At 63.7% G+C, this 23,081-nt stretch overlaps 1 protein-coding gene across 11 annotated transcripts; it reads left to right on the forward strand.

The window, feature by feature from the left end:
* The first annotated feature begins 7,590 nt into the window (after window positions 1–7,590).
* LLGL1 (LLGL scribble cell polarity complex component 1) lies at window positions 7,591–23,043 on the forward strand. Of its 11 annotated transcripts, none has more exons than XM_060135610.1 (23): window positions 7,591–7,732; window positions 10,850–10,947; window positions 12,802–12,883; window positions 12,979–13,109; window positions 14,109–14,267; window positions 14,359–14,521; window positions 14,609–14,744; window positions 14,982–15,036; window positions 15,155–15,309; window positions 15,377–15,600; window positions 15,770–15,837; window positions 16,893–17,046; window positions 17,120–17,224; window positions 17,637–17,929; window positions 18,090–18,237; window positions 18,315–18,468; window positions 20,137–20,447; window positions 20,803–21,067; window positions 21,169–21,283; window positions 21,441–21,553; window positions 21,742–21,862; window positions 22,012–22,099; window positions 22,643–23,043. In XM_060135610.1, exons 1-22 carry the CDS (start codon window positions 7,652–7,654, stop codon window positions 22,088–22,090), a joined length of 3,210 nt encoding a protein of 1,069 aa, XP_059991593.1. In that variant the 5' UTR covers window positions 7,591–7,651; the 3' UTR covers window positions 22,091–22,099; window positions 22,643–23,043. The 11 variants fall into 11 exon arrangements, 9 of the variants coding, with proteins under 9 accessions (XP_059991593.1, XP_059991596.1, XP_059991598.1 ...); XM_060135613.1 differs by having other exon boundaries at window positions 21,447–21,553; XM_060135615.1 differs by having other exon boundaries at window positions 20,152–20,447.
* The last annotated feature ends 38 nt before the right edge of the window (window positions 23,044–23,081 follow it).

The following is a 23,081-nucleotide window of genomic DNA, read 5'->3' on the forward strand; positions in this document are numbered from 1 at the left end:
GCCCTGGATGCCCTGGAGAGGAGACATTGGAGCTGAGGGAAAGGTCACCCACACCGTGCCTGGGCCCCTGACTTGGGTCACGGGATGGGGGCTCATGCGGAGGGCTGGGGAGCTGCGAGGGATTCTCCACTGCAGCTGTGATAAAGCCAGACCTGGGTTCTTCCTAGTGAGTGAAGGAGGCCCTTTGCCTTGAGGACTGAGGGATGAGGCCAGAGGAACGGGGTCCAGCCCTCAGAGGTCCTGCTGTGTCTCTGGCGCTGGTTTCTGTCCCTGTACAGCGGTTCCATGGCACCCCGTCTCTGGGACTGTGAGAATCCTCTGAGTAGTTCCCAAGCAGATGGGGGGGCCGTATCTGAGTCCCTGAATCTGACTGTTCCCAGCCCTCTGCTGGGGCACTAGCTAGCTGTTTGGGCCACGTGCTGAGTCCCATCTCTGCTCCCAGCCCAGGCTTGTATACAGAGGTGCTCTAACAACATCAGGCTCCAGCCCTTCCCAGCTGGGGAACCCATCCCATTCCTATAATCCTGTTGTGTGGTGGGGGAAACTGAGGCCCAAAGTCACATTCATTCATTCAAAAAATACGAGTGTCCGACTGTGCTGAGCTCTGGTGAGGGTACAGGACAACCTGGTGTGTGTCACATACACACACACACACACACACACACACACACACACGTAAGATTATTGTAGAGCGTACTGATAGATGTGTAGCACATAAGTTACAGTAATAAAGCGTAGCACTCTTTAAGTTCTGTCTAGCCCGCTGTTTCTCACAGAATGCTCTTACTGATTTTAGTTGTTGTTGAGTTCTTGTATTTGTAGCTCACCTGTGGTGGTAATTCAGCCACAATATGGTAAACGGAGCTGCATCCCATCTACCTGTATTAGTTTCCTGTGGCTGCTGAAACAGATCGCAACACGTCCGGGGCCTTAAAACAACAGACGTTTATTTTCTCACAGTTTGGAGGTCAGAAATCCAAAATCACCACCACTGGGCTGGAATCAGTGTGGCAGGCCCACGCTCGCGTCTGACAGCTCCCGGCGGCTGTTGACATTCCTTGACTTGTGGCCACATAACTCTCGTCTCTGCCTCTGTGGCCACACGGCCTCCTCTTCTGTGTCCCAGATCTCCTCTGCCTCTCCCTCATTACAGCCTCCCTTGATAACCAAAAATAATCTCCCCATGTAAAGATCTTTAATCACACTGGCAAAGCTAAAAAATGTTAAAAAAATTTTACATTCCAGGGATTGAGACCTGATACCTTTGGGGGCCACTGTTCAGCCTACTACTACCCTGCTCTCTTCCCAATAAGTTTGTCCTTAAATTTGAGACATGACCTACTGATTACTCACTGATGAACAGATTGTTAGTGGGATTGAAATGTTTCAGCCTCAGTATTAGTTTTAAATTTAATCTGCATCGTTAATATTTTCTCCACCCATTTCTTAAGTCTAGACCTGTGCTGTCCAGTACATTAGCCACTGGAAGCTCGGCTGTTGAGCACCTGAAGAAACGTGGCTGGTTTGAATTGAGTTGTGCTTTAAGCGTAAAATAACACATCAGAATTTGAAGAGTTAGTACAAAAAAAGAGTGTAAAAAATATCATTAGTTACTTTATATTGATTACATGGAAATGATAATATTTTGGACATACCTGGGTTAAATAAAGTATGCTATTTAATTTTACCTGTTTGCTGTTACTGTTTAAGTCTGGCTACTAGGGAGTTTGAAATTACATGTGTGGTTTGCACTGTGTCTCTGTTGGAGGCACTGGTCTAGAACATGAGTGGTAAACCCAGCCTGATTTGTGGCCGTGGAAACATTCCCTCTGGCTGGTTCCAAGCACAGCCGTGAGCGCCGTTATCACAGTGTCTCCACCACACAGATGCAGCCAGTGTAATGCAGAAGAACAGACAGGAGGGAAACAAAGTAAACCCGGAAGTGCTTAGTTCTGAACTCTACCTCTGTTTTCAGTGTAAGTTAGTTTTTAAACAATGGCTGTGTTTAACAGCCGGCTCACAAAGATTCTTAAATCCTGACAACTGGCAGTTGCAGGGCTTTGCGGAGAGGAGGATGTGGTCAGACTTAGGGTGAGAGCAGAGAAGGAGCGTGGCAGGCACGGCACCTGTAGAGATTAAGGGGCTCCAAACGGAGGGCCTGGGGTCCTCCAGCTGGGTGTCGGGGCATTCCCTGGCGCACTCCCTCCGGTGCCCACAGTGCGGCAGCAGAGTCCCAGCGGAGAGTCCCCACTCACCCGGAGTGGGCGGGGCACGGCCCTCCCTTGGTTTAGATGGGGAGCTGAGGCCCCGGGGCAAGAACTTGGGTTCCCCACTGCTGCCACCCTGCTCAGCCAGGGCCCCCGGGTGAGCGGCTGTGCAGGGCCACCCAACTCGCCGGGCATAGTCCCCTGAGCCTTTGTGCTGCCAGTGCCCTCTGCCTTAGGCGGCTCCTGCTGGAAGCCACCTTGTGGGACAGGGCTGCCCTGGGCTCCATGGACCGCAGGCTTCCCTCAGCACAGCCCAGGGAGTTCTGTGTGGCCCAGTGCTGCCACTGCAGGCCGGGAGACCAGGACCTGACTCCCTAACTCCCACCCTCTCTGGACTCATCGTGAGTGAGGCCCTTTACGATCTGTCTCATTTAATTCTCACTACAATCTCTAATACCTCGCTTGGGGCCCGGGCTCAAATCCTGACTCTGCCATGTACTAGCTGTGTGACTCTGGGCAGGTTACTTAAATCTCTCTGATCTTGGTTTCTTCCTCTGTAAGATAGGCGTAGAATGAAAGGAATGACTGGTGCCTGGTACAGATCAACTGCTCAGTGTTAATAAATGGTAGCAATTACTATTCAGCCCCATCTTGCAGGTGAGTAAACTGAGGCCCAGAAAGATGAAATGGCAGAGCAGGATTAGAACTTGCAGCCACAGAGACGAATGAAGCACAGAACCCCACCTTCCAGTAGGCCTCTGAGAATCTCCTGGATCCTCAAACCTGACACCCCTGCAGGGGGCTGGTGCATCCAAATCCCCAGGTCCTGTGACCCAGTGTGAGCCGAGAAAAGCACAGTTCAGACCCAGGCTCAGGGCAAGTGTCAGGCCTGGCAGCCCTGTATCTGGAGAGGGAGCTCTGGGCTGGAGGTCCAAAGACCCCTGTGTGGTCCCCCACGTGACCCTGGGCAGGTCACTTCTCTCTGAGCCTCAGGTTCCTCCCTTGTAAAACGAGGACAGGCTGGGTCTGCCCCAGCCTCCCGCTGCCTGGCCCCTTCCCTGAGGCCCAACACACTGCTCACCCTCTGTGGGCCCCAGAGCCCCTGCCCCTGCCCCTGCCCCTCCCCTATATGGGCCCTCAAAGCCACCATGCAGGATGAGGGCTCCGGTGCTCTCCCAGGCAACCCCCACCCTGCTGGACCCCTCATCTCCTCCCACCCAGGCCCTGCCCGCCCTGCCCCCAGCCCAGATTCCACTCCAGGAATCGCGGGGCCTGCCAGGCCCCCCGGAGCCGAGCTGCCAGGAAGAAGCTGCTTGTGTGGTTTGGGCAGCAGAGGAGGGTCGTGGCCTCAGCCAGGATCTGGTCCAGCTCCTGGAAGGCGGGGCCGTCTCCCTGGCCCAGGCTGTCCCGCCTTCCCTCCCACTCCCTGGCTGCCCCTACTCGGCCTCCCTGCGGGGCTTTCGCCCTTCTTCCCTCCTCTCCACAGGTGGCCTTGGGCCTTAGCTTCAGTTTCCTGTCTGTGAAGTGGGCTGTCCTTGTACCTACCTCCAAGTGTCACGGCAAGGTCCAGGCCGATAAAGCACAGATACAGCATCTGTGGGGCGCCTGCCTCTGAGGATGCCAGCCTGGCTCGGGGACACCCCTACTCTGCACCTGCCTCGCCACAAGCTTCAACCACCATTTCCTATGACCTCTGACTCCCAAACAATGTGGACTGTTATTATTTGCGTTTTGTATTTTTAATGCAGTATTTCAAACACACTGAAAAATACTTGGGAAGCCACGCTACCACCCACACGTGTTAACAGTTTGTCGCATTTGCTTCTGACCTTTTTTTATTCATCTGTACATTATTTTTGAAATGTGTTGAGTACCTACCGTGTGCCAGGCACTGTTCTAGGCACTGGGGACACAGCAGTGAACAGCAGCATTAAAAACTGAGCCCTTGGGGAGCACATTCTCAAGCTGGAAGACAAGTAATGTACACAGATGCACGGTGGGTGAGAAGAGGCAGGCAGAGAGGAACAGGCAAGGGAGGCATCAGGAATCGAGAGGCCGGCGGGGGGGCTTACTTGAGCAAGTGTCATGAGGTCAAGACCAAAAGGAGGGGAGGGATTTGGTTAAGTGAAAACCTGGGGGCAAAGCGTCCCAGCTAAGGAAATAGCCAGTGCAGGGGTCCCAAGGCAGAGCCTGTCTGGTAGGTTTGAAGAATGGTGAGGCAGCTGGTTATGAGCCAGAGTCTAGGAATGGCTGGCTCACTAGGTACACAGCCTGCCAGGCCCTGGGCTCTACGCCTGTTTGGAATCATCTCATTTAGTCCTTACTGCATTTTACAGATGGGGAAACTGAGGCCCAAGGTGGACAAGTGGCTTACCTGAGGTCACCCAGCTAGCAAGGGGATGTCTTGGGATTTGAAGCCAGACCTGGGTCCCACCTCAGAGCTGGGCGAGGGCCCTGGGGTGGCCAAGGAGAAGGAGGAGGAGGAGGGTGTAGGGAGAGGCCACCCCACCCCGGAAATGCCGAGGAGGTAGCAGCCCATCCCTGGCCTGAGGCTGACCTGAGGCTGGGAGGCTGCAAGAGGGACCGGCTTTCCCTTTGAGTGCTGCTGACTCAGGCGCCCTCCTGCCCCCATCGTCCCCCCAACATCCAGGACAGGTGGGGGGCCGCCTGAGGTCACTGAAGACCTTGTGTCCATGCCCTTGCCTGGGCTCCCCAGAGCCTGTTTCCTGCTTTGAGCAATGAGCAGGCGTGGCCCTGTTGCCCTGTGACCATGGTAATCATACACCTGGGCCTGGACTCACGGGGGAGGGGAAGCACAAGCAGTCCGTCCTTGGTGTCCCACACTCACCCCGTGCCATTCCTAACCCTGCCCCACGTGTGGATGGGCTGGGCCTATCTGCTCAAGTCTCAGTTTACCCATTTAACCCCTTGAACCTGATCAGATGGGGCCAAGCTGGGGCCTTAGAGTCACCTGGGAAAGGACTGGTTTAAAATCCAGGCTCTGGGGCCCTACTCCATGGGCATTCGCACAGGTGTGGGGGGAGTTCTGACACTCTGAGAACCCCTGCTTGCCTGGGCCCCCCCCTCCACCCCTTGCCCGCTCTACCGTTGAACTGCTCACCCATTACAGCCCAGCTTGAACTGCCCCCCTCCCTCCAGGGGCACCTACCCTGCGTCAGATGCCTCTTCTGGGCTCCCACCGCCCCCGGGTGTCCCCATCACAGCACAGCGAACTCTGGGTGGCTGTGGTCTCCACTCGGCTCTGTGCTCCCCTAGACTGTGAGCTGTGGGTGTGCGGTGGGGCAGGCATGGCTGCTTACTGCCTGCTGACTCAGTCCCCTTTCAAAGACAGAAGTGGAGACTGAGGAAGGGCAGGGACTTGCCCAGGGTGACAGAGAGGCAGAGCTCAAACAGCAATTAGCAAGAACTCTAACGACAGCTGAGTCCCACACGGCACTTCCTGTCTGCCTGGCTGCGGTCTGGTCTAAGGGCTTTACAAGTGCTAATTCATCTCATCTTCGAAAGGACCCTCTGAGGCAGGTACTAGCATTACCCACGTTGTTTTTTTGTTTTTTTGGTTTTTTTTTAAACTTTTTAAATTTATTTATTTATTTGCAGTACTCGGGCCTCTCACTGTCGTGGCCTCTCCGGTCGCAGAGCACAGGCTCCGGACGCGCAGGCTCAGCGGCCATGGCTCACGGGCCCAGCCGCTACGCGGCATGTGGGATCTTCCTGGACCGGGGCATGAACCCGCGTCCCCTGCATCGGCAGGCGGACTCCCAACCACTGCGCCACCAGGGAAGCCCCCCTACCCACGTTTTTACAGGTGAGGAAACCGAGACAGAGAGCTTAAGCATCTTGCTCCAGGCCGCACAACTTCTAAAGGCAACGGACGGACTAGGGATGTGAATTAACACCTTCCTAACGTTTCCCCGTGTGAGGCCTTCGTTCTGCAGAAGAGGCCACTGGGGCTCAGGCCGTGAAAGTCAGCCATGGGTGGCAGGGCACGGACCAGAACCCAGGCTTCAGACCTGCTTGAGCTGCCTGTGCTGGGCATGGCATGGGCAGAGGCCGGAGGTGCCTGACCCTTCTCAGTGCAGTCAGCTCAGGCCTTTTGCCTGCGCCCACCTGTCTTAGCTTCCTCATCTAGAACCTCGGGGGCTTCCTCCCTCACAGAACTGTTGAGAGCACTTAATCAGCTGAAACCAGGAAAGGGATGTGATTGGTGCCTGCCACACCTGTAGACACTCATAAGCCTTGTTCTTATCTTTCTTCGTCTCACCTCCCCGCCCCTCTGCTCGGGCCTCTTCTAGATCCAGCCCCAACCCCAGGTAAGAGCTGAGCCGGGCTGACTGGGGGCGGGGGTGTGGTCAGGCCTGTGGCTTGGCAACTGCCTGGGGTCACAAGTCAGGTGCCTCCCTTGACACAGCTGGTGGGGTCTGGCCAGGCCTACCTGCCCCACCTAAGCTTCTGGGACCCTGAGCCCAGGGCAGCCTATTCTCGGTCTCGGAAGGAAAGGTTCAGCCTCCAGGCCACTGTCCAGATGAGAAAAGGAGGCCTGGGATGTGGGTGGGGACAGGCCATCGTCCCTCAGCGTGGAGGCGGTGCAGCTTTGCTTATACACCATTCCCTGCGTAGGGAGGCCCTCCCCCCATGTCGGAGAAGCCCGGATCCAATCTCGGGACCAAATGCCAGCTCCCCAGGAACGGCCTCTTCTCCCCACTGGGTCTCTGTCCCTCTCTTTAGCTGATGGCGCTCCTAAGAATCTCCCGTGCTGCCACCAGAGCTTTTTATGTCGGATCCTGAAGGATGTATATAGTTGTTCCCCAGGGGGCTGTGGGCGGAGGAGGGCAATCCTGACTGACCACCCAGCGGGACCAGGAGCGTGGCGTGGGCGGTGCTCTGGCGCGCTGGAGGATGGTCCAAGTGGTGTCCCGTGAAACTGGTCAAACATAATACAACTCGTCAATCACCGGGCCAATGGCGCAGATGGGGAAACTGAGGCCGGGGACCAGGGAGTCGCCCCTGTCAGAATTCTCCTGGCTTTCGGGACGGGGCTGCCTCATTACCTGAGTGTGCGCGTCGCTCGCTCATTGCAAGAAGGGAAAAGCCTCCTCCAAATGGGGGAACGCGCGCCTCGCCTCAAAAACTCGTTCCCAGTAGCCCACGCCAGAGCTGTGCTCGTGGACTACAAGTCCCGGGAGGCCCCGCGGCGCAGCGCACGCGCAGCGGGCGTGCTCGCGGGCGCCCACCGAGAGGCGGCAGGGGCGGGGCGGGCGGCGCGCGGGCCGCCCATTGGCCAGGAGGCACGTCCGTTGGGCGGGCCCGCCCCTTGCAGGACCCGCCCCACCGCGCCCGCGCCTGGCGCCCGCGCCTCAGGACCTGCGGGGCCGCGCGGCGCATCCTGCGGGCGGCGGCGGCGGCGGCGGGCGGCCGGGCGCAAGATGATGAAGTTTCGGTTCCGCAGACAGGGCGCCGACCCGCAGCGCGAGAAGCTCAAGCAGGAGCTCTTCGCCTTCCACAAGGTGCGGCGGCGGGCCGGGGGCGGCTGGCCGGGGGCGGGGACCGGGCCGGAGCCACGTCGGGCCGGGGGAGGGGTCGCACGCTGGGCCCGACCGCCCCGCTCTACTCTGCCCGAGCCGCGCGCCAGCCTCGCTCCGTCTCTGCTCTCCGCTCCCCTGCTTCTGTCTCCGCGCCTTGGACTCCGCCGGCCTCTCCCTGCGGGCCTCTCCGCCTCCGTGTGTCTCCGGGCGGCTCTCAACTCTCGCTCCGGCTCCCACTCTCTTGTCTCTTTATCTCTTTCTCGGGGACCCCTCGGCGCCCCTGCGCAGCCCTTGGGCCCGGTTTGTTTTGCTTTCGCACCCAGGCCGGTGGGGAGGGGTGCGGAGTGGAGGCAGATGTTGGGGGGTGGGGCTGGGAAATCCCTTCCCGGTTCCTCTCCTCCCTTCCCCCACCGCCCGGGGCTCCGGCTTGCGCTCTGCCCGGCATCGCCGGGGGCTCCAGCGGGGGATGCCTGGCCGTTTACTCAACTGCAGTTCGAATCGCGGGGCCTCAGTTTCCCTTGCTATGGAATAGGGCCACTGTCCTCCTTGCTGTGGGCTCTGTCACAGGGGCAGCCGACCCACCGCCTCTCCTGGAGCCAAGGCGGAGGTGGGGGCGGAGGGCTGCTCCTTCCTTTCTTTCCTGGGTAGGGCCAGAGGGGCCACGGGAAAGGGGCTGCCTTCAGCCCCGCCTCCCCTGCGCTGGTGTGTGGTTGAGAGAGGCCCCAGCCTGCCCCTTGCTAACTCTCCCCAGGGGTGTCACTTCTGGCCTCAATTTTACACCCAAGCCCTTTGATCGCAGGGCCCCTTGCTGCTCTTGGGGCCTAGAGTCATTATGCTCACACACCGGTGAGAAAATTGAGGTTTAGGGCTGACCACGTGCCCAAAGTCAGAGTGAGCTGGGGCACTTGGTCTTTGGTTCCCCTTGTCAGTGGGATCTGACTTTAGCCTTGAGGGCCAGGGGCTTCGGGAGGGGTGCTGTGGTCCCCACCTGGCTGCCAGGAGACTCTGGTCCAGGAGGAAGCTCTGGGGCGACCGGTCCCGCAGTGACCGAGGCTGGGTCACCTCTCAGGGTAGGCGGGGTTTTCCAGGTGGCGTAGGGGCTGCCAGGACCCTCAGACTTGGTGGCCAAGGGGCCCAGAGAGGAGGCTGGTGCCCAGGGGCTCTGAGGTGTCCCCCTTCCTGTGCTGAGTGGCCGAGGATGAGCCCCCTCGAGATGAGAGGACAGTGATGGTGGGGCAGGCGTAGTGCTCAGGTATCACTTCCTCAGCCAGGGAGTCGGGGTGTGAAGTGGGGACCTGAGACAGGTGGAAGGGAGGCTTGCTCCCCCTGGCTGGCGCCTGGTGGCAGAAGCTGGTCTCCCTGCCAAGGAGGGTGAGGCCCTGTTCTGAGTGGGCAGCAGTGGTGGGAGGGGGTGGTCTTGGGCAGAGGGTCACTAGAGAGGAGGGGCTGGTAGGTGATCACTAGAAAATAGGCCCAGATTCCCGAGTGGTGGGGCATGGGCAGGGGGTGGTGGTCCAGGGTGAACCTGGACTTTGGACTCAGTCTTGGGTCCAAATCCCAGCCCTGCCCACAAGTTGCCTGTGGCATGTTCACTCTATATCAGTTTAACGAATACCGCATCGGGGTGGGGCTGATGTACTAGTTGGGGAGATAGTGAGAAGCCGAAAGAAGAGAGGCAAGTGTGCGGCGTCCAGTGGTTTGGTTGGTGGTCAGTGCCGTGGGTGAAATCAGGCAGGTGAGGGTGTGGAGCGATGGCTGCTGGGCCAGCGCAGGGGGCCTCTGAGCAGTTGTCTTCTGAGCCGTGGGAAGGAGCCCACCGTGGAGAGTGCCGGGTGAAGCACGTTCCAGGTAGACGGACCGTAGATGCAGAGGTCCTAGTAGATTGGAGGAGGGCGGAAGGCCATCGAGTGAGCTGGGGGCCGGTGGGAGGAGCCAGGTGGAGGGGACTTGGCCTTGACTCGGAGTGAGCTGGGAGCCCCGGAGGTCCTGAGCAGAGGAGTGGGCCGCCAGACTCGGTCAGGTCCAGTGTGGGCATGGCGGTGCCGGTGCTCCCCAGCCCACCCCAGTCAAGTGGGCTCACCAGTGCCCATATGGGAAGCCGAGGCTTGGTCAGTGCTGTGACTCACCCAAGGCCAAGCCAGGTGCTCAGAGGGCTCAGTCCCTGCCCGGATGGGGTGAGGCTGGAGGCAGGCTGGGGCCACAGGCCTGGGGACCAGGGTTCCTTATAAAACTTGTGTCTTGCTGATGCAGTGGTCAGGGGGTACCAGCACCCACATGGGGTGTCCCACCTTGGTGTTGAGGGCAGGGTGCTGGGGGCCCAAGGGTGCAGGCTTCCCAGGGAGGGCCCCCAGCCAGGCCTCGGGGTTGACTAGGGGCTCCTTGGGTAGGTGGGGGGGGGCGGCGAGCCAGGGCTGGTCTGCACTGGGACTGGCCCTGCCGGGAGCTGGGGACCTGGTGGGAGCCGTTGCATTGACACCCCCAGTGCACAAGCCCCCTGCCCACCATCCCAACCAGGGATGGGAAGGGAGTCACGTCTCCCAGTTTCCAGGTGGGAACCCAAGTCTGGCAGGTGCGTGACACCTTCAGGGCCTGGGCAGGAAGCTCCTTCTCTCTGGGCTCCAGTCTCCCTGTCTCTGGGGCTGGGGAGCAGCCCCGGGTCGGGGTGGCGCTCGAGAGCCTCTGCCTAGCTGGCCTTGGCTGCTGGCCTCTGACCACCCGTCAGAGCCTGTGTTGGGGGTTGCCTGGGACCACACCCCACTTCAGTCTGCCAGGAGGAGTGGGGTGCGGAGCCCTGCTCTGTGGGGCCGCGGGGTTCACTTCTGTGCCTGTGCCTCCTCTCGAGCCCCGTTCTGTTTGTTTTCAGAACCCTGCGCACGGTGGGGTGGACCCGAGTGTAGAGAGGGACGGGGCCTCGACCGGCGGGGGGGGCCTCTGTGGCGGGGCCAGGGTTTCAGGCCCTTCCTCACCGGAGCTGTGATTACCTGTTTCGCAGCTGAGGGCACTGAGGCTCGGAGCATGGGTGCGAAGCAGTGGCAGAGCCTGGAGGCTGCCTTGGGGTGGGTGGGCCGTGCCTGTGCCAATGCCCTCGTCTCCTTGCAGACCGTGGAGCATGGCTTCCCCAACCAGCCCAGCGCCCTGGCCTTTGACCCTGAGCTTCGCATCATGGCCATCGGCACCCGGTCTGGGGCTGTCAAGATGTATCCTTTGTGGGCCGCGGCCTTCGGAGCCCGTCAGAATGTCCTGGTTGCAGCTCCCCGTGTGCCAGGCCCCAGGGGCAGGGCCCCGGCTGGGAGGCCACGGGAGCTGCCCGGACCCTGGTGGAGGCTGGTGCAGCTGCTGCCCTGAGACGCCTCCTCACAGAGACGATGGGGCTCAGCTCGCGGTGGCCCCGGCTGCGCCGCGCTGCCTTTCAGCCAGCCAGTTACCTGGCAGTTACCATCCCAGCAGCTGTGACTGGGGAGGTGGGCCGGGGCTGGTTGCACACGGTCCCCAGCAAGGGTGGTGGGTGGGCCAGGGTCACGGCGGGCCTTGCCCTGGTGCCCGGGCACACACACGTGTGCCAGTGTGAAGACACGTGTGTCCAGCCGAGGCTCTGCGGCAGTACCAGGCTCGGCATGGTGGGCGCCGCGCGGCCCGCACCTGGACGCTCGCGCCACACAATGGGCCTGTGAGCCGCACAAAGGGGCCTTTTCCGGCGAGCGCAGGGCGGGTGTGGGGGGAGGCGGGCAGCTGGACGCCTCCCTCCTGCCATGGGGAATCCCAGCCCCGCTGCACGGGGGGAGCCCCTCAGGTGGGGCCCCAGGGGCAGGGTCTGGCCAGCCACTGCATGGTGGCACGGGGTCTCCCCACCCAGGGGCTGGGGGCACTGGCCAGGAAGTTGTGAGTTTGTTGACTCCAGGGAGAGCGGCTGGACCTGGGTGCCCCCACCTCCCGTGGGCCCCTGAGGCATCAGTGGGCACGCAGGGGCCGGTGCCCCGGCCGCCTGCCGAGGGGTCCCACTTCCTGGCCCGCTGCTTCTGCGTCTTACGGCGCTGTCCTGCCCCGCGTGTGCTGTGGGCCCGGAGCCCCTTCCTCTGTGTCCCGGCGGAGTCTCTGCTGGTGGCACGGCCTTTCTCGTGCTCACAAAGGACAGGCAGGCAGACAGCCTCAGAGGGGGACGAGGCCCCCCACCCCTCCCAGACCATTCCGGCCTGAGTCCTGGGCTGGGAAACTGAGGCTGGCCACAGGGGCCGTGGCCCACCCCCCACCCCCCCACCCCCCCACCCCCGGGTCTGGCCCCGTCTCCTTGGCGACCCTGGTTCCCTCCCAGTGCTCCTGCCCTGTTTTTTGTCCCCTTGTCTGTGTCCTCCCGGCTCCTGCAGGGAATCCCAACTCCAGCTCCAGGCAACGGCTCCTGCCTTGTCTCCAGGCAACGTCCCTGACCCCTGCCCAGTCCTCCCTCCTGGGGCCCCTCGGCCTGCCCGTCCACTGTGAAGCCTGGGGTTGCTGGGACTCTGGCGCTCACACTGGGCGCTGGAAGCAGGTCACCTAAGCTCTCCAAGCCTCCGTGGCCTCTCCCCTTGCAGTGGGGGCTGCCTGCCCCAGAAGGAGGTGGGGTTCCTGGCCTGCAGCTGGCATCGGCCTGTGGCCGAGCTTCCTGTGCCTGGCTCGGCATCTCCGCCTGTGTGATGCGGTGTGCGGGGCCGGCTCCTGTGCACACAGCCCGGAGAGGCTGACGCAGAGCCGTGAGCCGGGCCCGGGCCGTGTGTGCGGGGGGCGCTTTTACCCTCACGTGCCCTGCGTCAGCCCCGCGAGGTGGGAGTGCAAGTCGCCAGGCCCTTTTACAGATGAGGAGGTGAAGGTCGTGCAGCAGCACCGACTTGCAGGACCGAGCGAGCCTGCGTGTCGAGTGGCGGTGCAAGACGGTGCTCCTTGCGGCGAGGAGCACCGTGGACTAGGGAGGCCCCTGGATAGGCAGGCCCATTGGATAGGGCCCTCAGAGTGGTCCTGGGAGGAGGAGGCGTGGTTTCCCAGCCTGTGCCTGCTTTCCGCCCTTGACCCGTCACCCTCAGCTACGGTGCCCCCGGCGTGGAGTTCACGGGCCTGCATCGAGACGCGGCCACCGTCACCCAGATGCACTTCCTGCCCGGCCAGGTGAGCCTCGGCCCTGCCACTGGCTCCCGTGAACCCCATTTCCGCCCCGCCCCCTGCCCCAGACCGGCTCAGTCTTGGTCTCACTCACCTGCCAGGGCCGCCTCCTGACCCTGCTGGACGACAGCAGCCTCCATCTTTGGGAGGTCGTCCACCACAACGGCTGCGCCCACCTGGAGGAAGCCCTCCACCACCAGCCACCCAGTCGCCCGGGCTTTGATGGTGCCAGGTACTGGGGGACTCGGCCAGGGATGGCTGCTGGATGTGGGGCGAGCCTGTGGAGGGGCAGGGGGACAGGAAGCCGCCCTGGGGCTGGGGTTCAGGGGGCACGTCTGATGGCCTGGCAGGCGTCAGGTGGGCATCCTGGTAGAGTCTGAGGTGAGCAGGGACAGTCTGTGCTCCAGGACCACTGGGGCCCCAGGAGACACGGGACGGGAGAGTGTGTCCAGAGCCCGGTGAGGGGCATTTGGGGCAGGAACTGACATCAGCACAGGTCCCCTGGGCCCTCAACTGGTGCGGGGCGATGGGCCACAGTGTGCCTGGGTGAAAGGGCGGGTCGGGGAAAGGAGGGTCCCGCTGGGCTGTGAGGTGCTGGCAGGTGCCCCAGGGGGGTGACAGCATGGGCTTGGACCCCTGGGGAGAGAGTACGGGGCCCCTTGGTTCCTGGCCCGGCAGCCCTTGTTGAAATGGCCAGCGCGGGTGAGTCCTTCAGGTTGCAAGGTGCCTGTGCAGCTCCGCGGGAGGCTCGTCCTGCTTGGGCTTGGACTGGGGCTAGATGACCCCTGCCTCCCCCCCGCCCCCGTGTCCAACCCTAACCCAGGATGGATTCCCGGGGAGCGATCCAGGGCCCTCCTGCAAGTCAGGGAGACATCCATGGGCTGGGGGCGGGGCTTCCTGAGTGGGGCTCAGGGGGCCGTGCGTCCTGAAGGTTCTGGTCCTGGCCCAGGTGGGGCTTGGTTCCTGCCTTCCCCTCTTGGTGGGTGGGAGGAGCTCAGGGGCCCTTCTCCAAGACCTGGGGACCTATTTTTATCCCTGTCCCTGCTGATGTCCTGATGAATAACCGAGCGAGCTAATTACGACGTCCGCAGCCACCACCGTGCCTTTTCTGGGGCTGTGGCGAGTGCAGAGGGGCTTTGGTGAGCTGATGGTAGCGGCTCAGCCCCCTCCACGCCCTCCTCAGCTGGCGGATGGGCTCCCGCCCTCACCCCCCTCCCCTCGGCCCCCACAGTGGCCTGCCCAGCCTCGCCCGCATCACTGTGGTCCTGCTGGTGGCTGCCGGTGACCTGGCAGCCCTGGGCACTGAGGGCGGAAGCGTCTTCTTCCTGGATGTTCCCACCCTGACGCTGCTCGAGGGGCAGACCCTTGGCCCGGACGAGGTTCTGCGAAGGTGAGAGGCCACCCGGCTTCCCTGCACCCCGTCCACCGGGCGCGCTGCCACCGGCTCACCCCCCACGCCCCCCTCCCCTCTGCCCCCACAGTGTGCCTGACGACTACCGGTGCGGGAAGGCCCTGGGCCCCGTGGAGTCTCTCCAGGGACACCTGCGGGACCCCACCAAGATCCTTATCGGCTACAGCCGAGGCCTGCTGGTCATCTGGAACCGGGCCGCGCGGTGTGCTGACCGCATCTTCCTGGGGAACCAGGTGTGTGGCGGAGGGGGGAGGCCGGCGGCTGTGCCGGGGCCTCAGCTCACAGCTGCTGCGCTCACGCCCGTCCACCCCGCCCCGCAGCAGCTGGAGAGTGTGTGCTGGGAGCGCAGCGGCCGCACGCTGGTCAGCTCGCACAGCGACGGCAGCTACGCCGTCTGGGCCACGGACGCCGGCGACTCCCCGACGACACAGCCCACCGTGGCCACCACGCCCTACGGTGAGTGCCAGGGAGGCCTGTGCGAGGTCGGCAGTGACCCTGAGCTCAGACTGGCCTTGGTGGGGGGCTTTGGGAGGACTTGTAGAAGGTGGCGGGGCTGAGCCCAGCCGCAAAGATGAGACCCCCCCGGGGCTGTCGGGCAGCGTGCCTTCCCTCGGGAGGTGGGAGCGTTGGAGGCAGGAGGAGAACGGAGAAGCGGCCGGGGCTCGGTGAGCCTGATGCTGTCCTACCCCCCAGGCCCCTTCCCCTGCAAAGCCATCAGCAAGATCCTGTGGCGAAACTGTGCGTCGGGGTAGGTAGTGCGCCGGGGCCACGCCCGGCTGCGGGAGCGCAGGGCGGGGCTGGGGGAGGCTCTCCTGGTCCCCACGGGGCCCCTCCAGTGGCTCACGTGGCTCCTCCGCCCCGAGCAGCGAGCACTTCATCGTCTTCAGCGGTGGCATGCCCCGCGCCAGCTATGGCGACCGCCACTGCGTGAGTGTGCTCCAGGCCGAGACCCTGGTGACGCTGGACTTCACCTCCCGCGTCATCGACTTCTTCACGGTGCACAGCACGCGGCCCGAGGACGGTGCGTACCTGCCCTCCCACCCCGTGCCCGTGTGTCTGCGGCTGCACTCACCCACCCCGTCCCGCAGAGTTCGACGAGCCCCAGGCCCTGGCCGTGCTGCTCGAAGAGGAGCTGGTGGTGCTGGACCTGCAGACGCCCGGCTGGCCGGCCGTGCCCGCCCCATACCTGGCCCCGCTGCACTCGTCCGCCATCACCTGCTCGGCCCACGTCGCCAACGTCCCCGCCAAGCTGTGGGCCCGCATCGTGAGCGCTGGCGAGCAGCAGAACCCCCAGCCGGCCTCCGGAGCCTCGGTGTGTGCCCGGAGGAAGGGTGCTGCCTGGGCACGCGCCTGAGATGGGGGTGTGGCAGGTGTATGTGGGGAGCTCAGAGGGACTTTGTGCCCTGGATGCCACTCCTGGGGTGAGAGGAGGAAGATGCTTGTCCTGACCTTCTGCTTCCGTCTCTGTCTCCGTCTCTCAGAGCTGGCCTATCACCGGGGGCCGGAACCTGGCTCAGGAGCCGACCCAGCGAGGGCTGCTGCTGACCGGGTAGGCGAACACGTGTCCCCGGCTCAGCCCAGTTGTGACGTGTGGTGTGAGTGTGCGTGTGTGGGCGAGCAGGGCCTGGCGTAGCCTGTGCGGGTGCGGGAGGGCCCATCCTGGGCCTGGTGGGAGCTGACCTGCTCGCTGACTCAGGCCCGGCCCCTGGTGGGACCAGGTCATCCCCATTCCCGCAGGGTGCACTGGGGTGAAGCCTCTCTAGACTCTGGTTTAAGGCTCAGCCCTCCTTTTAGCCCGAAACTGGGCTCCACCCACTCAGCCTGCCCCGGGACTGGAAAATCTGGGCTGGCCCATGCCGAGCTGCACAGGGCAGGTGCCCGAGAGCCCAGCCTGGGCCTGGCGGGCGCTGACGTGCCCGGTGACTCGGGCCCTGACTTCCTGCCCAGCCCCTGCCATCCGCCTGTGCTGGGACCCTCGGGCCTCTGACTCCAGCGGCCCCTCTCCAGTGAGAACTCCTCACCGTGGCTTTCAGGACCTCTGGAGCCGTCCCACCCAGTCCCACGGCCTCACTCACCTCATGCCCTGGCTCTGGGCTCCCCCCACCACCCAGGCGCCGGTGACCTGGACTCTGCAGCTGTGTCCTGAGGCTGCACCCCAGTTTGGTCTGCTCCTCCCCCCTTTCCCTCTCTGCTTCCTCCCGGCCTCCCCAGGCTTCCTGCTGCTGCCCCTGCCCCAGCCGATCCCTCCGCTCTGTGACTGCCTCTCTGGTCACCTTTTCTGGAGGCTCTCCTGGGGGCAGAGCCTCCGTAGTCCTCTGTTCCCTGCGTCACCCGCCCCTCACCTCCTGCTCATTATTTCTGGTGATTATTTCCGCACCTTCTCACCCTCTTTGCAGGGAAGGGCCCAGCACCTGCTGTATGTGGCCTGGCATACAGTAGGCGCTCAGTATGTGTCCTGTACGGTTGGTACTTCCTGTTTGCTGTGTGCAGTGGGAGTCTAGTCAGTGTCTGGCTTAGGCACTTAGTGCCCAGTGCGTGGTCGCTGGATGACTGGAGGGGGCGGGGGGCTGGAGGACCTGGGACCTGACCTCACCTTCCCTGCAGCCACGAGGATGGCACTGTGCGGTTCTGGGACGCCTCCGGCGTGGCCCTGCGGCCGCTCTACAAGCTGAGCACCGCCGGCCTCTTTCAGACAGACTGCGAGCACGCCGACAGCCTGGCCCAGGCCGCCGAGGACGACTGGCCACCCTTCCGCAAGGTGGGCCCCTCCCCTGGCTCCGGGGAGCCTGGTCCGGGCTCTGCCCTGTGTCACCAGTCCTTCCACCCTGCAGGTGGGCTGCTTCGACCCCTACAGCGACGATCCACGTCTTGGCGTGCAGAAGGTGGCGCTCTGCAAGTACACCGCTCAGATGGTGGTGGCCGGCACCGCGGGCCAGGTAGGGCCAAGGCGGGCCAGGTAGGGCCAAGGCGCCCCCAGGGCTGCGGGTCTTGGGGGGCTTTCTGGAGGGTCTGGTGGGGTGGTAGAGGGACCGGAGCAGCAAAAACCCAGAGGTGGGAACGGGGCTCCAGGTGGGACCAGCCAGGGCTGTGGGGACCCACAGAGGCTTGGGGCTGGGGTGGGAGCACAGGTGTTAGATGAGCCCCGGGAGGGCAGGGCTGGCAGGTCCTGGTCGCCACCGTGTTGCTCAGTGAGGGCCCTGGTATACAGTGGGCGTCCAGTAAGTGTTTATTCAGAGGATGCACTGGGGACAATCCTGGGACCACCCTGGCAGAGGCATCGGAGGCTCGGGTGGGGCGCGGGTGGCCCCCTCTTTGTGCCGACCGCCCCATGCCCCCCCCGCCCCTCAGGTGCTGGTGCTGGAGTTAAGTGATGAGCCGTCGGATCAGGCGGTGGGCGTGGCCAGCGTGGACCTCCTCCAGGACCGTGAGGGCTTCACGTGGAAGGGCCACGAGCGGCTGAGCCCACGCACAGGGCCGCTGCCCTGGCCGGCCGGCTTCCAGCCCCGCGCACTGGTCCAGTGCCTGCCGCCGGCTGCTGTCACTGCCGTCACGCTCCACGCTGAGTGGGGCCTTGTGGCCTTTGGCACCAGCCACGGCTTTGGCCTCTTCGACTACCTGCGCAGGAGCCCCGTGCTGGCCAGGTGCGTGCGGGCCCCTCCCGAGGTTTGCTGGGGCGCAGGTGGGGGGTGCTTTCGAGCCTCACAGGAAGCACTGCTGGTGGAAGTTAGGCCCCCTGGTGGCTGGGCTCGAGGGCGGGCTTGGGGCTCGGGCTTCCCTGATGCCCGGCACTTGCGCCCCCAGGTGCACCCTGCACCCCAACGACTCCCTGGCCATGGAGGGGCCGCTGTCCCGCGTGAAGTCGCTCAAGAAGTCACTGCGCCAGTCCTTCCGGCGCATCCGCAAAAGCCGCGTCTCGGGCAAGAAGCGCTTGACTGCCGCCAGCAGCAAGGTGGGCCAGGCGGCTGGGCGGCCGGGTGGGGCGACAGGGGCAGGAAGACCGGGCTCCCGAGCCTCGTGCCCCTCAAGTTGCAGGAGGCCAACGCGCAGCTGGCGGAGCAGGCCGGCCCCCACGACGTGGAGGTGACGCCCGTGCAGCGCCGCATTGAGCCCCGCTCGGCCGATGACTCCCTCTCGGGCGTCGTGCGCTGCCTCTACTTCGCCGACACCTTCCTTCGCGACGGTGAGGCCGGGAGGGGTGTGCTGGGGAGGTGGCCCTGGGTGGTGTGGCCCGGGTTCCGGTCAGCTGCCTGGGAAACGGGTGTGGAGTGGCGCCTCCCGGAAGGTTGGAAAGTGTTGCCTGCTGAGTGCTGGGCTGCGCTGGCAGCAGGGTGCCCCGGCCCACAGCTGCCCCCGGGACAGCCCGACGGTGGGTTTGGTGAACGGAGACCCGAGCGGAGACGGGAGCCCGGGTCCTGGGGGGGCGTGTGGGCCGCAGCGCCGAGGCTGAGGTGGGCGTGTGTCAGGAGACCCCGGGCAGCGTGGCTGGAGCAGAGGACGGGCCCGGGAGGTGTGGGTTCCGGCTGCCTAGCCAAGGAGCTGGCTTTATATATAGTAAGGTTTTTTTTTTTTAAATATAAATTTATTTATTTATTTATTTTTGGTTGCGTTGGGTCTTTGTTGCTGCGTGCGGGTTTTCTCTAGTTGCGGCGAGCGGGGGCTACTCTTCGTTGCAGTGTGTGGGCTTCTTATTGTGGTGGCTTCTCTTGTTGCGGAGCACGGGCTCTAGGTGCACGGGCTTCAGTAGTTGTGGCGCGCGGGCTCTAGAGCACAGGCTCAGTAGTTGTGGCGCACGGGCTTGGTTGCTCCGTGGCATGTGGGATCTTCCCGGACCAGGGCTCGAACCCGTGTCCCCTGCATTGGCAGGTGGATTCTTAACCACTGCACTACCAGGGAAGCCCGAGGAGCTGGCTTTGACCCCGAGCGGTTGGAGCCCCTGAGGGTCCTGCAGAGGGCAGTGATGCGGTGGGGTTTATGGACGGAGTTGCTGATTGGTTTAACTTGATGATGGGGCACATCTGTCGTGTCTCGGGGATTTTAAGTGAAAGCCCCTGTGTGAGCAGCTCAGTGTGCGTCTGGTGGACATAACCTACAGCCAGGGTGCCCGAGTCGCACGCCGCAGCATTGACGCTGAAGCTAGAGTTTTCCTGTCACACTCGGCCCACAGGTGGCTCTGTTCATCTCAGAAACGCCTTTTTGGGGTTGGGTCAGTGTCCAGCTAGTCTGCACGTGGCGCTGTCATTGATGCGTCTTTCCGTCTCCGTCTGGGAGGGGAGCCCCCACTCCTGGTGGTGTTTGTGGAGCGTCCCTCTGTCCGGTGGATCCTCCCACTGTCTGGATGCGGCAGCCCCGGGGTTTTGGTTGGCCTGCTTCCAGTGTCCCCGAGAAGCCAGCTGGGCTTTGGCAAGCATGGCTTTGATTGCTCACTAATTTTTTGCTCCGGTTCCGCCCCCCACCGTGGTTGCTGCTGAGGTCACCAGTTCATCAAAGGTGCACAGTGGTGACTGCCTGGTCCATCCACGCCTGTGCGTTTTTAGCTGATTTTCCACTTCTTCCTGAGGGGGGGTCAGCTTCCACGGGATGGCAGGCTCGGTGTCTGCGGCAGGACCAGTGATGGACGTAGGGGAGTCGTGGCTCCGCGATGGGGCCGCATCCCCGGGATGCTGGGGGGGGGCGGGTCTGAGAGGTCAGGGTCCAGTTTGACATCCCCGCGGAGGTGCCCTAGAGGTCACTCCTGCGCCTGCAGGAGGACTGGCCGAGGTCACCAGGGAGGTGTGGGCTGGAGAGAACCAGTTCGGGTCCCAGGGCATCGGGAGGGGCGGGGAGGGGAGGCATGTGCCTGCCTCACCAGCCCATCGTCCCCCAGCGGCCCACCACGGCCCCACCATGTGGGCGGGCACCAACTCGGGCTCCGTGTTTGCCTATGCGCTGGAGGTGCCCGCGGCAGCAGCGAACAGTGACAGGCGGCCCGAGCGGGCAGTGGAGGCCGTGCTGGGCAAGGAGGTACAGCTGATGCACCGCGCACCCGTGGTGGCCGTGGCCGTGCTGGATGGACGCGGCCGCCCGCTGCCGGAGCCCTACGAGGCCTCAAGGGACCTGGCACAGGCGCCTGACATGCAGGGCGGCCACGCTGTGCTTATCGCATCTGAGGAGCAGTTCAAGGTGAGCTGACACAGAGACCCCTGGGGCTTCCGTCTCCTGGACACCGCCAGACCCTTGACGACGCTTGCCCGCCTACGCCCACTTGCTGAGACCTCCCGAGAGCCCCCAGCCGGCAGCGACGCCCCGGGGAACCCCGGGGGCCCCCAGGACCTCGACCGCCCCCCCAGAGCTCCAGGTGTGGGGGGTCCCAGCCCCCTGCCCTTCCAACCGGCGGGACTGGCTCCACCACAGCGGGAGGGGCCTGGCAGGTTTCCGGGCAGAGAAGCGGGTGGGGCTGGAGAGCCGGGCTGGGTGGCGGCATGGGGGCGAGGACGGGCCAGGCTCTGCTCAGTGGCCATCCCCTGCCCGCCTCCAGGTGTTCACGCTGCCCAAAGTGAGCGCCAAGACCAAGTTCAAGCTGACGGCCCACGAGGGCTGCCGTGTGCGCAAGGTGGCCCTGGCCACCTTTGCCAGCGTGGCCTGCGAGGACTACGCCGAGACCTGCCTGGCCTGCCTCACCAACCTGGGCGACGTGCACGTGTTCTCGGTGCCCGGCCTGCGGCCCCAGGTGCACTATGCCTGCATCCGCAAGGAGGACATCAGTGGCATCGCTTCCTGTGTCTTCACACGACACGGCCAGGGTGAGGGCCCCGGACGGCAGGGGAGGGGCTGCTCACAGGGCTTCCGGAAGAGGGGGCAGGCCCTTCACTACGCTCTCTGCTCCCCTCCCACCCACCCCTAGGGTTCTACCTGATTTCCCCGTCGGAGTTCGAGCGCTTTTCCCTGAGCGCCCGGAACATCACGGAGCCGCTCTGCTCTCTGGACATCAGTTGGCCCCGTGATGCCATGCGTGCCAGGTGCGTGGAGGGTGTGGGGCCTGGAGCAAGGAGCAGGGTTGCCATCCCCGGTGTCACCCCTCTCTGGTCCCAGGGCTCAGGAGTGGGAGGGTGGGGGCCTGGCCCTCGAGCCATGAGGCACCTGCCCCTGGTCCCCAGCACAGACCCATCTCTGCAGCTACAGGCCCCAAGAGTCGCCCAAGCTGAGCCAGGCTAACGGGACCCCTGGCGTCGTCCTGGGTCCACAGAGCCGCAGCGGAAGCCCCGATCCCACCCGCAGCGAGGGAACTGGTGAGGAGGGAGGGCCTCTGCGGGATGCGGCCCCTGAGGGGGCTGGGGAAAGGGCATGCTGGGCACGAGAGGGTGGGGGTCCGTGTGCTGGTGCCGTGGTCCACTGTGTGCTGGACTCAGGACCAGGGCCCCAGGTGTGGAGGCTGCCCCGGGGCCCTGAGAAGGGCCTGATCACTTCCTCTCTGCAGACACCCCGGAGCTGCCTGAGGCCACGCTCTCACCCACGTCCGTTGACTCAGCCACCAGTGCCGACACGACGCTGGACACCACAGGGGACGTGACGGTGGAGGACGTGAAGGACTTCCTGGGGTGAGGAGGTGGCTGGCTCCACAGGAGGGGGTTGGTTGGCTCCCAGCCTCCCACCCCGCACCCTTCAGCCAGCCTCATATCCCAGCTGGGCACAGAGGGCCGCAGAGGGCCTGACCCCAAGACCCGCTGACCGCTGCCCCTCCCCACAGCTCTTCGGAGGAATCTGAGAAGAACCTGCGGAACCTGTCAGAGGACGAGGCCCGAGCCTGCCCCATCCTGATTGGATGAGGCACTCAGGTGCGGGACCCTGGTCCCCTCGGCGCGGCCTCAGCCCCCCACCCCCACCCCCCGGGTCTTGCACCCGAAACCCTGGCAGGCCCGGGGAGGTGTTTCCCCAGCAGGGCCGGCCCATCAGCCCCCAGATAACACGGCTGGTGTCTGGAACGAGACCAGGCCACACCACCTAGGGGAACGGCAGCTTGGGGCTCAGATGGGTTTGGTCAGCCTGTTTCGCAGGTGAGATCACCCAGGTGTGCGAGATCGGGCACTGCCTGAGGCTGACCGGCCCAGGCCCGAATCTGAGGCCGTAGGTCTGCCCCGCCCCCCGCCTCTCCCTGCACGGACACTGTGGCTCCCTCTGTTGCTGGGGTCACCACTGCCCCCTCCAGGGCCACGCTTTGGTCTCAGGGGCCCAGATGTGGTCAGGGCTAAGGCCATCACTACAGGGCCCTTGCCCTCGTCCTGGACAGGAGACTGAGCGGTGGCACACGTGTGGCCAGGCCGCCTGCCCCCTTGGCCTTCCCTGGCCTTTTGCCAATCCCTTTTTCCTTCATCCACCAGGAAAGCCAGAACTGCCAGGCCTGCCCTGTTCGGAGCTGGGACCCAGGACCCCGGCCCTTCATGTAGACCTGCACCTGCTAATCTCAGGCTCCAGCGGGACCTGCCCAGCCTGGCCCCGGAGGCCACCCGGGAGGTCAGGTGCCACAGGGGAGGGCAGCTGGGGCTCACAGCCCCGTCACCTCCCAGGCGACAACACCGTCCTTTCCCTCTCCTTTTGCAAAGAGTATTTTTCTAACGCCTGTGCCAGGCACCACAGTCATTTCTAAAACTATTTTGGTACGTGCTCCCGGGCCAGCACCCCCAAGCCCCCCGCCCCGCAGGCTGTGCACGAGAGTGTGTGTGTGTTTCTGACTGAGAGCTCCACCAGGAGTGTGTGTGTGTGTGAGCTCCACCAGGAGAGTGTGTGTGTGTGTGTGTGTGTGTGCGTGTGTGTAGCGGG

The sequence above is a fragment of the Lagenorhynchus albirostris genome, chromosome 20 (assembly GCF_949774975.1).
Source record: "Lagenorhynchus albirostris chromosome 20, mLagAlb1.1, whole genome shotgun sequence".
NCBI lineage: Eukaryota > Metazoa > Chordata > Mammalia > Artiodactyla > Delphinidae > Lagenorhynchus > Lagenorhynchus albirostris.

Coding starts and splice junctions, on each gene's coding strand:
- LLGL1 (XM_060135610.1), top strand. CDS start 7,652: ATGATGAAGTTTCGGTTCCGCAGACAGGGCGCCGACCCGCAGCGCGAG. Junction 15,037..15,154: donor TGGCGAAACTGTGCGTCGGG/GTAGGTAGTGCG, acceptor CGCCCCGAGCAG/CGAGCACTTCATCGTCTTCA. Junction 21,863..22,011: donor GACGTGAAGGACTTCCTGGG/GTGAGGAGGTGG, acceptor CCCTCCCCACAG/CTCTTCGGAGGAATCTGAGA.